The 17,528-nt window shown below is 34.8% G+C and overlaps 1 protein-coding gene across 1 annotated transcript in view; it reads right to left on the minus strand.

Moving 5' to 3' along the window:
* Memo1 (mediator of cell motility 1) overlaps nucleotides 1-17,528 on the minus strand; it is a 123,470-nt gene that overhangs the window by 51,352 nt on the left and 54,590 nt on the right. Inside the window, exons 3-4 of the mRNA XM_046441585.2 lie at nucleotides 8,125-8,193; nucleotides 282-394 (exon numbers count right to left, since the gene is read on the minus strand). Coding sequence (XP_046297541.1) covers nucleotides 282-394; nucleotides 8,125-8,193 — 182 coding nt within the window. The remainder of the gene's footprint in view (nucleotides 1-281; nucleotides 395-8,124; nucleotides 8,194-17,528) is intronic.

Here is a 17,528-nt window from a genome sequence, read left to right on the forward strand (position 1 = left end):
TCTCAAGGTACAATGAGCACATGATACTTCCCTGAATATAAATGTAGCCACTGCAGTATTGAGATGAGTGGATCTGAGAGATTTTTGTTTTTAGCAGGAAAACACTAGTTGTCTTTTGGGGATTTGGTTTTTTTCTGTGTTTTTGTTTTATACAGATTAGTTAAAACAAATTTTATTTTTAAAGTTCAGCTATTATGATATTCATGCTTGTGTTTTTCAATTAAAATTTCCATTAAAAGATCTTTAGTTATTTAAAAGCTATAAGATTTCTTTATACTTACTCTTTTGGTCAATACGAAGGTCATATAGAGGTGTCCTATATATATCCACACTGGAAAGTGCACATCGAGAGAGGGGCACATGATGAGAAGGCCCAAGGATGAAAATTCTCCGGCTAGCAGATATGCAACAAAGAACATAGAACAATTGTACTTCTATACAAACCTTACCTAATACATTATTACCTAAGGGGGAAAAAATAAGTAATTCTAAATAATTACTTTTTTCCCTTTTTGACTACTTTCATTGCCAACTGTTAATGTAAAAAGCTAAACTATGTAATTCACATGTTGAAGTCCCAACTCCCAATACTGACTACAACTGGATTTGGACTAAGATCTTTAAAGAGCTAATTAAAAATGAGGGCATGAGGATAGGAGCCTAATCAATATGACTGCTATCCCTACATAACTGAGAGGAGAGACTAACATTAGAGTCCTATCTGAAGAGGCACCAAGACACAGCCATCTACAGGCCAAAGAGAAAAAAAGATTCAGAGAAAACAACCCTACCAGCAGCTTCATATTGAACTTCCAACTTCCAGAATTGTTTAAAAAAATTAAGTAATAAATTTCTGTTGTTTAAGTTACATGAGCCCTAGGAAACTAATAATTCTCAGTTATTAATTTCAATTCCTTGTCCCTATTTTTATGTTAGAAGGCTTTTAAAAGATCATGTCCAATACTCGGAAAAACTAAGTATCAATCTTTACAGTAAAACAACCTATTATGCATAAAATCATCTCGGTATTTTAACAGCTAGAAGATTTCCAATAGCTATATTTTATTAACTGAATTTTAAACATTTCAGTTATCAAAAGTCTCAAAAGTCTAACACTTCCTAAGATCTACCAAAATTTTAATTAAAATGATATAAAATTCTAACCCATAAAAAACAACATTAACAATGAGGCATTATGGTAAAACTATTTCTACATTTCTTTCTTGGCAAAGAAAAAAAAGGCATCTTGTTGAGAATTCCATGTAATAAGCTTTCTCTATTCTCATTTAAGTAGAAGTCCTTCTCAAAAACAAAGAAACTTAGTTATGATGTTATTTGCACTACAATCCTACCTAAAGAAAAGCAAAGGGCTAAGCTGTAGCTTAAATCTTTATAATCCCTTTACCTGACACCAAGAATAAAATTAACTTCCTCTCATTTTATCTCAAACATCCAAACCAGCCCTACAGTCTAAAGTCCAAAACTATCCATTTTTTCTATTCTCTAAGATTCATATAAACCAATCTTCCCCCGTTACACACAGACAAAAAAACAAATTAGACTCAAAACAGTAAAACTATGAGAAGGAAGCATTAGATGAGAGCCTATATACCTAGAAAATTAAGTACTACTCATTGCTTAACAGAAAAAGACTAAGAAATGTGTCTTAGTCTTATGACCATGAATGTTGTGTTTTAACACTGTATTTATTTTGATAAAATTGAATTACTAAGCTAAAGAATATTAACCCATTGTTTGCTATGTTATTTCATATCCTGGGAAGGGAAGAAGAAAATAAGAAAGTTGTGGGCAGGTGATTCTCAGTTTGGAGTCCCCAAACCTCAAGAGGTCATATAGCAAACATAAAGATTTCATGCTCAAGCCATTTGTGATCAGAGACTATGTCTCTCCCTTCTGTCTATTATTAGCATTGTAATCCTTACTTCTTGTCATCACCTCTATCATCAAACCAATAAACATTTCAGGGGAAAAAAGTCAAGATTCCTAAATGAACAAAATCAAGAAATACCATTCTGTTCTCATATGTTAACAACACACAAATGTTATGAATTTTTTAAAATTAAAGCCTAGGGCTGGGGAGGTGGCTCAAGCGGTAGTGTGCTCGCCTGGCATGCGCGCGGCGCTGGGTTCGATCCTCAGCACCACAAATAAAATAAAGATGTTGTGTCAGCCGAAAACTGGAAAATAAATATTAAAAAATTCTCTCTCTCTCTCTCTCTCTCTCTCTTAAAAAAAAAGTTAAAACCTAATGTGGATCATATATAATGGTAACTCAGGAATGTTTAGTTCACTTGATTAATGCCAAGTATTACATGAACCAAAAATCAATAAGGTAGGGCCAGGCTCAGAGGCGCACACCCACTGTATTCCCAGCTACTCAGGGAAGCCGAAAAGTGGGAGAAACACTTGAGCCCAGGAGTTCCATTCCAGCCTGGGCAACATAGGGAAACCCGGAATGGGAGAAAAGAGAAGACTCAAGTATGAAAAGGGGCATATTTTTCTGACTGAGGAATGAATTTTATGATAAGACAAAAGAGATATAATATTTATATTCAGAACACTCCTAGAAAATCTAGGATATAGAGTTAAAATATGAAATTATATTTTTATTAAGTATTGATCTAAACTTAAAGCCATATAGATAAATTTCATAATTACAAAGGATCCTCAAGGCTAGTAGATAAGTACTGCTCCAGAAATACACACCAGAGGTATGCTGGAACCTAATCAGCTCCTCTGATAATGATTACTTGCCTTGCTTACCTTTCTGTCAAACCCAGTTCACACGAAGGCTAAAGAGACCCTACTAATCTGAATAAACCACTGTTTTACCAACAGATTCTTTGTAATTTGGTAGAAACTCACCCGAAAATCAACATACTTAAGCTCTACTCTTGATATAATGAGGTAACAAGAAAAAAAAAAAAAGGTTTTAAGTCCCAGCAATATAAAAGCCTTAAAAGTGACATATGCAAAAATAAAATTAGACTTCATGAAAAAGAAGCAAAAAAGGCAGATTAAGCCAGTAGTAATCTCACAACAGATCTCTTTGGTTAGCTAAATGATAACAAAAGAAAATCAACAGTGTATATGAGCCAGGTATGGTGATGCACACCTGTAATCCTAGCAGCCTGGGAAGCTAGAGACAGGACAATCACAAGTTCAAAGCCAGCCTCAGCAATTTAGCGACATCCCAAACAACTTAGCAAGACCCTGTCTCAAAATAAAAAATTTAAAAAGAGCTGGAGATTTGGCTTAATGGTTAGCACCTCTGGGTTCAATCCCTGGTACCAAAAAAAGAGTATACATTAAAGTTCATGCATTTATTTTTTGTTGTTGTTGTTTGCTAAATTGCTAGATCCATAAACACAAACACTAAGGCCACAGGAATATTCTGGAGAGAAACAAATGAGTAATACAAGCACTTGAAATATTACCATTTTCCTTCTTTTTAATTAAATGCACTTTGTCTTTAAGGGAATAATAGCTTTTTCATATTAGCAAATCATGACTGTTACTATACAGGGAAAAGAAACTTTTTAAATGAAATAATAGGGGAAGGGGTATCACAGGCATTCTCCCAGAAATAAACGTAGTTCACATATGACAGCTCCAGAGAATTTATATATGGAGTGAGTTTCTATGATAAGTTAAGTGTGTGTGCCTGATACAAGCTGAATGTCTGACCTCATGAATATTTTTTCAACTACTTATTACAACAATTAGAATATATGTAATTTTTTTAAATGTATTTCATAGGAAGTTGAGATATTTTAAAGAATAAAATGTCATATGGCCTCAAAAAAGATTCCTTTTTCTCTCCTTTTTTGCTGGTTTTCCTGCAAATGAATATGAATATGAATTAAAATCCAGTTTCTTCCTAAGTACATTCCAAATTCTGGGTTCTTAGAGTTTAAGTAATAGGAAAAGATTCTGCACTATCAATATGGAAAATAAATTCATTAAATGTTCCTCTTTTTAAAATGTTGCAGTACTGGGGATTAAGCTCAGAGAAACTTTACCACTAAGCCACAGCCCTTCTTATTTTTTATTTTGAGACGAGGTCTCACTAGGTTGCTCAGTCTGGCCTTTCACCTTCAATCCTCCTGCCTTGGCCTCCTGAGACTCTGGGATTATAGGTATGGGACAACATGCTCAGCTAATGTTCCATTTTCAAATTCCTTAAACAGCCAAAGTGTCTTTTTGAAACAGAGATCATTTCATTTCCCTTATAGGATAAAAACTTAAAATCCTCAAAATGGGACTTAAAGTCTCGAATGAACTTGAACCTTCTTATATTACTCTTAGCCCCTATGATTGTTAATGCTATAGTTCCTTGATGACACGTAACTTTGCCTACTGCAAAGTTTTTACAAGTCATCATTCCCTTTTCTTGGCTGGATGGCTTAAAAATGAGTTCTGCAGAGATGTCTTCCCCAATACCTTTCCCACAATTTAAATCAAATCACTCACTTAAAGTCCATTATAGCAGTTTTCAAAGTGTGAACTGTGAATTATTGATATTCCCCAAGGACCTCTGAAGTAGTAGTACACAAAACTAAAACAATTTTCATAATAATACAAGGAAGATATCTGCTTTTTCCATTGTGTTGGCATTTGCCCTTATGGTACAAAAATGAGAATGCATATTTTTAAAAATGAAGATAGATAAAGCTGCATATTAGGAAGTTGGTCAGGATAATCAAATCTATGTATTAGAAGTCTTGTTTTTCACCTTTACTTCACACTAACTTTTTAAAATATTTTTTAGTTGTACATGGACACAATACCTTTATTTATTTATTTTTATGTGGTGCTGAGGATCAAAACCCAGGGCCTCACAGATGCGAGTCAAGTGCTCTACCACTGAGCCACAACCTCAGCCCCACTACCCATTAATTTTTTAAAGTCAGTTTCACTTAATTTCATTAAAAATCTTGAGCCTTAAAAACCCATTTTAAGGGCTGGGGTTGTGGCTCAGCAGTAGAGTGCTCGCCTCGCATGAGTGCGGCCCTGGGTTCGATCCTCAGCACCACATAAAAATAAATAAATAAAATAAAGGTATTGTGTCCATGTACAACTAAAATATAAATTTAAAAAAATCTTAATACTCTACATAATACAATGCATTCAATTTTTGGTGGGAAATGCATAAAGCATTTCAGCTACATATGTAAATAAATCTCAGGGAAAACATGTGTGTGAAAATGACCTGTGAACTAAACTAGATTTTTTTTTTCCCAAAAAAATCTTTACTTAAAAAAACTTATTGTACAGTTGGGCATGGTGGTACATTCCTATAATCAAAAGAGTCCAACTATGACCATCAGTTATTAATTTTACACTTAGATCTGAGATTTTAATGATCCAGAATTCCATTATTATACGCTAATTACATTAATTTGATCACACCCTTTATCTTCTTCTTTGTTCTTTGCTCTCTTCCCTCTATCCTCCTTCCTTTTCCTTCCATTCTAATTTTCCACCAATTTACTTAATTCATGCTTTCCATTTCTACCAACATAGACTCTATACTTCTCAACATGTTCCTAAAGCAAATCCGATAATGAGGGATCTCTCTAGCACAAGATATCAGCAATAAAAATTCTGCCAAATACAGAAATGTTTGGGGAAAGGCTGTTATTTAAATTAACCTTGGTTATATCTGGCTTATAGTCCCAGATCAAATTACAGAATCCTCTAAAAATCTTCTCAATTTAATTTCTATTTGTTCTCATTCATGAATAAATTAGTTCAGATTGTATGTATTAAACATGTATCAAGTAATATTTGTTAAAGATATTCCTCAAAAACATAAATGAAGCAAGCAAGACTAAGCAAAAGTTCATGTGGAAATATTTACTAATAAAAATTTGTAAATTTATTTTCAACAAATTTAAGAAAAATGCAAAGCCCTTAGTTCAATTTGAATCATCTTTGTAAATTGTTATAGTTTTAAAATTGTTACTGAATGACTTATTTTTATTGACAGGAGAAGGTACTTGAAATATTTTAGAATCTGACAGTGAATTTCTATGGTATTTGAAGTATAATAACTCTTGAGGATTCAACAAGGGCTTTTTAAAATTTTTTATTTAAATAAAAAAATGGCAGAGTACACCACATAAAAATTTAAAAGAGCAGTGTTTTTGAAAATTTGAACAAATTGCTCGAAAGCAAAGGAGCATGCTATAGGTGATCACTGCAAACTCAAAAGCTGGTATGCATGTCGTCTTTCAGTGACTATGCTCTATCTCTAGTGTCACAGGCTTGCCTAAAGATCAACATTTGACAGAATTAAAATGATCATTTTTATCTGTTAACATAAAACTAGCTGGTACATCTCACATTACAGACTGGAGCCTCATACTGGGCCATGGAGTAAGTTAACTACTTAAATAAAATACTAGTCAGTAAATTAAGAAATTTGAGTGCAATCTAGAGTAGAAACTTTTGGAAGTTCAAAAGCATCCTTTTTTTTCTTAATATTTTTAAATTGTAGATGGACACAATACCTTTGTGTTATTTATTTTTATGTAATGCTGAGGATCGAACCCAAGCCTCACATGTGCTAGGCAAGCACTACTGAGCCACAAGCCCAGCCCCACAAGCTTCTGATTTTAAACAAATATACTACTTAATCTCAACTTCCCAGAAACTATTTCTTTTATTTGTTCTTTTTATTTTTTTATTTTTTTTTAAAGAGAGAGAGAGAGGAGAGAGAGAGAGAGAGTATTTCTTTTTAATATTTATTTTTTAATTATCGGCGGACACAACATCTTTGTATCTTTGTTTGTACGTGGTGCTGAGGATCGAACCCGGGCCGCACGGATGCCAGGCGAGCGCGCTACCACTTGAGCCACATCCCCAGCCCCTATTTGTTCTTTTTAGATACACATGACAGCAGAGTGTATTTTGACATATGATACATACATGGAGTATAACGTATTGTAATTAGGCCCAAAAAGTTTGGTAAAAAGCTAATTACAGCCAAACACAGTAGTAAATACCTGTAATCCCAGCTATTTGAGAGGCTAAGGCAGCAGGATCACAAGTTCAAGGCCAGTCTAGGCATATTAGTGAGATTTGGTCTCAAAATAAAAAATAAAAAAGGAAGGGGAATGGTTGGAGATATGGCTCAATGGTAAAGTGATTATCTAGCATGCATGAGGCCTGGGTTCAATCCCCAACAACCAATAAAAAGGGAGTGGGGGTTGTGGTTGTGGCTCAGAGGTACAGCACTCGCCTACCAAGAGTGAAGCACTGGGTTCGAGCCTCAGCACCACCTAAAAATAAGATATTGTGTCTACCTATAACTAAAAATAAATAAATATTTTTTAAAGGGGGGGGGAAGGGTCCTGGGAATGGTAAAGCACTCTTGGGTTCAATCCCTAGTATAGGATGAGTAGGAACCTAATTTGAAAGCCCTTGTTGAATCATCAAGAGTTATTATACTTCAAATACCATAGAAATTCACTGTGAGATTCTAAAATATATCAAGTACCTTCTCCTATCAATAAAAAATGAGTCATTCAGTAACAATTTTAAAACTGTAACAATTTACAAAGATGATTCAAATTGAACTAAGGGCTTTGCATTTTTTTTTAAATGTTTACCTCCAGATTTTCAAAGAAAAATAACCAAAATATTAGCCACCATGCATGCCTGTATTCCTAGCAGCTCAGGAAGCTGAAGCAGGAGGATCGTGAATTCAAAGCCAGCTTCAGCAACTAAGCGAGACCCTATCTCTAAATAAGATATTTTTAAAAGGCCTGGGAATGTGGCAGTGGTTAAGTGGCTCTGGGTTCAATCCCCAGTCCCAAAAATAAGAGAAAGAGAGAGAAAAGAACCAAAATACTTAATTTTCTAATAGTTTCATAATAAAACATTTTACCAACCAAAGACAAATGTTTAGAGAAAGAAAAAGAGTACTAAAGAGTATTAAAGATTTCCTAATCTATGTAAGATATAATAATATTCATAAAAAGTCAAATTTCTAATTGAGAGGATAACAATAAGGAAGATGAAAAACAAATGGTTTCTAAGACACAACAATTATTATATAATTCCCAAAATTCACCCACTTAAAACTACATTACTTACGTAATAGATGGATCCACTTGTTTGTAAGCATGGGCAGCACAAGATCCACAGTACGTATATCCTGCATGGCTACAAAATAAAATGATTGCTTAAATTTAATGATCAGGTTCATAATCAAGATATTCTGAAAGAAAAACTTTACAAAGAAATGTAATAACTAAACATAAAAGAATTAAGTGCATAGATTAAAGAGCAATGTAGTTAACAATGCAACCTCTAGAAGATAATAGAACACATATCTGGTCTACACTGTATAGCAATTTTAAAGTTTAAATATATTCTTTAAATTTTTTGGCCTAAAGGACAATTAAATTTATAGACATTCAAGGCTTACTTAAAATTGCTAATTTAACACTATTAACATATGAGTTTTTTATATTCCTCTACAGCAACATTGGCAGACTATTACAAAACAATGGTAAGACCCAAGGATAAATTAAACCAAACCAAAACAAATACCTGCAACTACCATAATTCTCTCTGTTTTTAACGATAAGGAATTGACTTGACCCTATATGTATTAGGTCTCTCATTTTCTTTCAATACTACTCTTCCCTTTCACCTGGTTTCAACATTTAACCAGTTCTCCTATCACCAACAGAATGACTTTTCCCTGACCTCATTTTTCTTTCTTGACTCATTCTGGGTATGTAAGTCTACAGTCACTTTCCTTAGTGCTTACTTCCTAGTATGTTGCCAGTGATATGTTGGTAAATGTTTTAAAAACTGGCTCTACAGGAAAAATACTGCATACATACTCATTTATTATAAAATTTTACTGTGTGTGCATGTGTGTGTGTGTGTGTTTTTTTCCACCTGGCTCTTCTCTCTGGTCTATCTCAAACCCCAAGGGCATCTCAGATTTTGGTCTATCTCAAACCTCAAGGACATCTCATCATTTCAACACTGCTTTGCTTTCTGTTACCACTCATTCCATCTACTATGGTTTAGATCTTGAGTATCCTCCAAAGGTTCATGCTTTAAGAGGCTTGGTTCCCAACTTGATGCTACTGTTAGGCAATAGAAACTTTGGAGGGTGGGACCTAGTAGGAGGGTGGGACCTAGTAGGAGGTCTTCAAATCAATAGGGATATGCCCTCAAAAGGGGTCACGGAATCCTGGTCTCTTCTTTCTCTCTTTTGCTTCCCAGCCATGAAGTGAGCAGTTTTGGTCTGCTACATGTTCCCACAGTATAATTCCTCATCAAAGACCTAAAAGCAACAACACCAATTAATCATGAACTGAAATCTCTAAAACTGTGACCCAAAATGAACCTTTTGTTTTCATAATTGATTATACCAGTTATTTGCTAGTGTTAACAGAAAGTTGACTAACACACCAACCTCCATTTCATAAACCACCTTACAGAAGTTAGTTCCTACTTGTCACTCTTAACTCTTAAATTTAAGGACCAACCTTAACTTTAACCTTAACTTTCTAGTACGAGTTTCTTTCAGTATTGCATCTTATTCCTTAACCATCCAGAAAGGCTTCTTAGAAACAGTGAATTCTTGAAGTATAGAAAGGATAAAAACAGTAGAAGGGTAAGAACATGAAGGAAGAGCATACAAGCTGAAAGAAGAACATAAGCAAATGTCCACATGCATGATATAGATGAGAAAACACAAGACTGGCCCGAATAATGCTAAGCTGGAATCAAGCAGAGGAACATGGCCTTGATAAAACAAAATACTGGGGGAAAAAAAAAAATACTGTGCACTCTTGAGTAGAAAAGTGACAAAGTGAAATTATTACTAGTCTACTACTGAAAAGCATTTGCACAAAAGATAGATTAAAAGCAAGAGGTGTTTAAAAAAAACACTTACACACACATACACAAAACCTCCTTTGGAAATTGTGGCAATGATATATATAGCAAAGCGTGAAGTACCAATGCCATGCCAGTGGGAAATGAGAAATGAATGCTCCATAGTTTAAAAAATAAAAGAAAAACATCTTAGTGACCAAGTATGGGGGAAGATGATGAAAAAGAGGACGATTATGACAATAATAGCAATAATATTTACTAAATGCTATTAGTAAGGTACTAAGGTACTATTATTCAGGTACTTTTATGTACTTCAAAGTATTAAGTCATTGAAATCCTCATATCAATACTCATGAGATAGAAATTATCATTTTTCTCATTTACAGATAAAGAAATTAAAAGCAGGGAGATTAAGAAACTTACTGAAAAACACATGGTATATTTCCAAGCCAGGATTTAAGATCAAACAGTAGTGTTCTAGAACCCATGCTTTTCACTACCATAAGAGACCATTACATGTTTGAAGGAAAAGGGGAAGGGACCTACCGAGAAGGAAAAGCAATAAGCCTGAAAACTGAAAGAAAATTAACAGAATCATATACTCTCTAAGACTGCAGAAAAGGACAAAAGTTTTAAAACACAATTAACTGTGTTAAATAATGTTTTATAATGGAAGTCACATATCATAGTTTCAGTCCTTTCTGAAGTTGAAGGCTTAGAAGTCTTACGAAAGTAAAGAGAAAATAGTTGCAGGGAGAGAAGAAGCAACTTGAACTGGTCTTACATGGACAGAAAAATACACTGCACAGTGCTATTTTAAAATCAATCATTGAGTCTGCCATCCCTCTTACGCTCCCACCATGAAGAACTCAACTACATGAAAGGAGGATCACAATCAAGAGATTCCTAATACTTTTTTTTTTTAAAGAGAGAAGAGAGAGAGAGAATTTTTTAATATTTATTTTTCAGTTTTCGGTGGACACAACATCTTTATTTATTTTTATGTGGTGCTGAGGATTGAACCCAGTGCCCCGTGCATGCCAGGTGAGCGCGTTACCGCTTGAGCCACATCCCCTCTAATACTTTCTTTTTATCCTGGCCCAGATACATGGTAATGAAGAAAGCCAGAGTACTAACCATAGAATCTCACTACCACTACTTCCATACTAACCACAGAATCTTCAGTACTACTACTACTTCTGCTACCTTCAGTACTACTACTTTAGTACTGCTACTAGTTCTGCTACCTATCTATCGATGATAGATAGAATCTATCATTCTACATATATATGGAAACAAAAGTTAACCAACAAAGATCACTTATAGTAAAGGACACTTTGCTAAAGAAATAGGTAAAGTTTTTTCTTTTATGCACTATAGCCAGAAGAACCATAAAAATCTGACCACTAAAGAATATTCAAATATGCATATAAAGTATATCCTACTGAGTTTTTTGAAAACTTTTAAAGCCCTAATACAAAGTCCATATGTTGGTTCTTCCATGTCACTCTAGTTCCCTAACAACTTCTCCTGAAGGCAAATGTGAAATTACACTTTAATACCTATGATTTTTAACTATGCTAAATCATGCCTCTGAAAAACTGATCTACTTTTAATAAGGAGTGAGTCTGCTTCTCCCTTTACTCCTACACAGCAAAGCCTTTACAGCAGGCAGGTCCAGCTACTGACCTACGAGAATTTCCATTTCTCCCACATAGCTACAGTTGAATGTAGAAGCAGTGCCATGAGGCCATCGTCCACTGTGAAGAGCAGGATGTACTCTGCTAAGTCACTTCATGCCATCTTGTAAAACAGTACTTTTGCCATAAGCTACACCATCTTAAGTTTAAGTGCTGAGGTGGAATGACTATTAAAAAAAAAAAAAAAAAATTCATCACCTTCCTAGCACAACCATAAGGTATAAACAGATAAATACATTAATCATGCTAATAAAAATGACCACCCATGAACTTATCAAATTAATCATAAGCACATGGATGCATGGACATGTCATTTCTATCAGAAAAACCAGGCCTATGAGCTTACAGAACATGCCAGACCACCAAATAATGCAACCCCCTCAACTTTAGACCCATAAAAGTAGGGGCATGCCCAGACTGGACACAATAGCATCCTGACCCCATCACCTAGTCACTCATGACCATTCTTGCCCAGGAAAACCGCCACAATGACAAGCCTCCTAATCTCTGTCCTCAGGTTTTAGCAGAGTATGGTTTCTCCTGCCTATGATGATCATACAAGTCCTATTCCAAGATGACATCTCAAGTGGTTACTCCAAGTATCCACTATGAAACTGCCAAATGCCTACACCTTAACCTAGAATAAGTTCTTGTACTTTGACAGCACTGTGTCATTAATAAGTTCTTCCAATTGGTTGGCTGGTAGGTTCATAGTCTTATCTGACCACCTAAAGTGACTCCTTGCATTTTTATCTGCTTTCTGCCTTTGCCCTCAGTTCAGCCTTCTAAATTCATGTAGCTGCCTTAAATCTTTCTTAGCCTTCCTGCAACCTATATATATATATATATATATATATATATATACACACACACACACACACACACACACACATAAATATAAATGTGCAATTATAAAATTGTGTAAAGTCTAATGTGTGATTTGAGTAGTATAGATATTAGAAATTAAGACTGGAGCTAGGTGTGGTGGTGTACACCTGTAATCCCAGCAATTTGAGAGGCTGAAGCAGGACAGTCTCAGCAACTTAGTGAGACCTTGTCTCCAAAGAAAAAATTTTAAAAAGGAATGGAAATGTAGCTCAGTAGTAAAGCACCCCTCAAGTTCAAGCAAGAACCTGTGATTGCCTGGCCTATGATTACCAACTAACCCACAAATATTCAGTGAATTGCCATAAATGAAAATGATATAACCTGTAAATGTATTGTTATTCAACAAATTCTGACATTGTGGAAAGACACAATGTGTTGTTCTATGTCAATGACACAGCACGTTCATGACATCCATGATCATTCACTGGTTTAGTGATGGTTTCCCAAACAGCAATCTAGACATGTACAGATCATTTAAAATCCTTCCTCAGGAAAACTACCAAATACTACATGACATAGACTTTAACTTGTTTGCTCTTAGTCATTTACGTTCCTAAGTGAATAATATAAACTGATAATACCAAAACTCTCCCACACATTCTATGTATACCTTTTATCAAAAAGCGTATAAGAGGTTAGGGATATAGATCAGTAGAAAATTTGTCTAGCTTATATGAAAACCTAGGATTATTCCCCAGCACTATAAAAGAAAAAGAAACAGGAGGGAAAAAAAAAGAAGAGGAGGAGGAAGACACAGGATAGCAAATAATAAAGAACAATTTAATTAGAATCCAACAAATTCAGGTTCTAGTAGTCTTAGTTCTACTTAATAGAAACAAAAATGCAATAACAAAAATTAGGCTATGAAATGAGAATATTAGAACAGATGAAATGAAAAGATCTCAAAACTGTAAGATCCACTGTAGCTAGGTATAATTTTAAAAGCTAGAAACTAAAATTATGAAACTTAGCTCTGAATAGATGAGATCACCTTGATTAACATAGAGCCCTAAACAGTTTGCAGAAGTAGCAGTTTCCATATTCTCTCTTTCAATTTTATTTTGCTGTACCTATTCTTTTATTATTTTTCTTTCATAAGCACTCCAATGGCCCTCAAGATTTCTGCTTGAACAAAAAATATTAGAAGTAATAGCATCCTCAAAAATGTCCCATGTTATGGGGCTCAGCAGTAGAGCACTCACCTAGCATGTGCGAGACACTGAGTTTGATCCTTAGCAATATATAAAAATAAATAAAATAAAGGTACTGTGTCCAACTACAACTAAAAAAAAAAAATTTAAATGTCCAAGTTAGATAGACAGTCATTATTCAGAATATTTTATTTTTACAAAATAGAATCTCACAAACATTAAGTAAACTATAATATGGCCTAAAAAATGTTATTAAAGTTATTAAGTAAAAAAAGTAACAATAATGTTGCATATCTAGATTTTTTTTTTAACTATAAGAACATAGGATTTGAGATACTGACATGAATATCATACTACCTGGTATAAGCAAAGATTAGAGATGTGTATCCCCAGAAAGTAACTTGTGCCACTGTACCCAACTGCCAGTAACTTAATAAGCTATGAAGAAGGGCTGCTGCCAGGGTATGATGGGACTCCTAGGATCCCTAGGATTCACACTATTTGGGAGCATTGTAGAGAATACCCCATTGTGTACCTTCAGTCTTAAAATATATAATTTATGAAGGTTCACTGACTCAAGATGTTTGGTGGTAGAATACTACAGGTATGCTTCACTATATTTAAACTAGTCTTCTATATAAATATCTTTAAGCTTTTACATTAACTAGTATTTATATTAAAATTAATATATAGAGAGAGGCACAGTGGTGCACACTTATAGTCCTAGCTACTCAGGAGGCTGAGTCAGTGCATCACTTGAGCTCAGGAATTCAAGATCAGCTTGGGCAACATAGCAAGACCCTGTTTAAACAAGAATAGGTCAAAAAAAAAAAATTCAATAATGAAAACTACACAATGAAAAAGTATTCTCCCCCTACCACCGAACCCCAATACTACTCCCATGAGGTTAACTTCTAACAATAATGGTATGAGGAGAACTTCACTATTCATATTTATGTTTTATGTAAAAAATAATTTCATCATGTTAATAATACTAATTACCTGACTATATTTCTGTATTTTTATTTTCAGTAAGTGTTTTAGGCAACACATACCTACACAGCTCCCTTCTAAGTATTCTCATATATTCCTACATAGCGCAAGCAAAGAGATTAGCATTAAGGTTTCTGATCATCATGAAAGAAAGGTTTTAGAAACCTCTAATTGTTAAGATCATTTCAATATATATCCCTGGAGTAAGTACTATTTACTATATCTCAAAATAAGTAAGGCAGTTCTAAATTCAACCATAATTTTTTTTTTTTTTTTTAGGGAGAGAGAGAGAGAGAATTTTTTTTAATATTTATTTTTCAGTTTTCGGCGGACACAACATCTTTGTTTGCATGTGGTGCTGAGGATCGAACCTGGGCTGCACACATGCCAGGCGAGCGCACTACCGCTTGAGCCACATCCCCAGTCCCTAGGATAATTTTTTGATCAAATTAATTTCTTTTAAATCCTCCAAATATGGCTACCTATATGTCATAGAGATTAGAAATCATTAAGATATATCAGCAGTCAGTTTATGGGTCAATATTTATTCTTTAATGTCAGTTATTCTACTTAATCTACACCAATACAGCACTAAGCAGTAGGTTTAAGCACTTTTTAAAAGTGTGTTATTTTCACACAGCCTAACTGGTTACAACTAGACTCTGAGGGGGGTTTGTTTGTTTGCTTGTTTTCCTTAAGGATCCCGTGATACAATTTTTGCCTGAAAAGGTAAAAGATCTAAGAAAGGATAGCCCTGTAGTGCTAGAATTTATCAAGTTTAAAGTATACTTTGGATAAACTTGATTTAAAATGAAAGCAGAACCTCCAAAATAAGCTTTCTATTCACTATATGGGCATATTCTTATAAAGACCTACTCAAGCTACATAACAATAAAATATTTATTGTAGCGTTTCTACTTCCATAAAAGGGGGTAACTCTGGAAAATAAAATAATTACTTTGGGAAATCTTAAGGAGATAAAACAATGGCCATATTTAAAGTTTTCATAAATTGATAAACTATAAACTGCCTACTCAGCACTACTTGAAAAAAAAAAAAAGCTGCCTATACATTGCACAAACCAAACTACTAAGTCACTGTATCATAGAAACTTATACACCAAAGTGAAAAAAAAAAAAAAAAACCTTTGAATATTCATTTCACAAATCAATATATTTGTAACTTAGGCTAAAAAAACTTCATTTCCCAGGTCACTGCCAATGATTTCAATTTAAAATTAATTACAAAAAAGAAACAAGTCTAGCTGTTTTTCATGAATAACCTCAACTTAATTATGTATTGATTCAACTCAGTTCCCACATTTAGACCAAGTCTTAACTAGAAAGGTAGCATTCCATAACAGTCAAATATCAGCAAAGTAATGGCATAAGAACAGAATCTACTTCATGAGTTTCTACAACGAGATAAACATTAGCTGGGTATAGTGGCACACAACTATAGTCTCAGCTACTCGGGAGGCTAAGGCAGGAGGATTGCAAGTTCAAGGCCAACATGGGCAACTTGGCTAGGCCCTGTCTCAAAATAAAAATTTTAAAAGGGAGAATCTGCTAATAGAGCACTTGCCCGATATGTTCAAGGCCCTGAGTTTAATCCCCAGTACTCCCAGAGAGAGAGAGAGAGAGAGAGAGAGAGAGAGACAAAGCATTTAATCAAGGACCCCGTTTATGCCAACTTCCCCTCATATCCTTGCATCACTTTTTCTTTCTCTATTGAATCATTCATCAACATTATGAACACTTTAAAATCTCCCAGCTGAGCCCACAAAAATCTCCCAACTGAGTTCTAGCATAGTGGTGCACACCTGTAATCTCAGGGACTTGGAAAGCTGAAGCAGGAGGAGCTCAAATCTGAGACCAGCATCAACAACTTAGTGAGACCCTGTTTCGGAATAAAAAGAGTTAGGGTAGAATGCCCCCTGGGTTCAGTCTCCAATAATTCTCCCTGATACATTCTCAAACAGTTATTCTCCTATTTCCAATTTACAGCAAAATTCACCCTTCATCTCTCATTCTTTCCTGAACCCACTCCAATAAGCTTTCATTCTTACCACTCTAAAGAAATTGTTCAAGGTGACGGTCACCAGTAATCTCCACATGGTCAAATCCATTTATCAATTCTCATCAGTCCTCATTGTACTTGACCTACTATAGGCAGCATTTAAAAGACTTGATCTCGGGCTGGGGATGTGGCTCAAGTAGTAGCGCGCTCGCCTGGCATGCGCCGGGCACTGGGTTCGATCCTCAGCACCACAAAAAAATAAAATAAAGATGTTGTATCCACCGAAAACTAAAAAATAAATATTAAAAAAGCCTTGATCTCTTTCTATTCCTTGACACATTTTCATCTATTCACCTCCTGGAGATACCACTCCTGGTTTTACTCTTTCCTCACTGCTCTTCCTTCGGGGTCTCCTGACCTCTAAAATGGTGACTTGGATGAGGGGGTTAGTCCATTTCTTTTGCCTGTCTTTATTTTATGCCTGAAGCAACCACACTCTGCTTAGACTTTAGGAGTATAAAGAAACAAAATCAGTATTTCTATTTCAATCAAGGCCCTTCTTCTCTGTACTCCAGATTCATATACCCATTCCTTACTTGAAATCTCCACTTCAATATCTAATGGACATCTCAACAATAACAACATCAAAACCAAACCCTAGATTTTATATAATCCCTTCAAAATCTACTCCATCTTTCCACTTGTCTTACCCTTATTTTTTAGTTATAGTTGGATATTCAGAGGCACAGTGGTGCACAACTGTAGCCCTAGTTTCCAAAACTTGAGTCATCTTTGACTCCTCTTTTGTGTTGGTCCAATATTCTAAATATATCTGTAATACACTGCTTCTCCTCACCTCCACCTCTAGCCCCCCAGTCAAAGCCAT

Source organism: Marmota monax, unplaced genomic scaffold (genome assembly GCF_021218885.2).
Source record: "Marmota monax isolate L192 unplaced genomic scaffold, Marmota_monax_Labrador192_F-V1.1 WCK01_AAM20220418_F8-fsc00010, whole genome shotgun sequence".
In the NCBI taxonomy this organism is placed as follows: Eukaryota; Metazoa; Chordata; class Mammalia; order Rodentia; family Sciuridae; genus Marmota; species Marmota monax.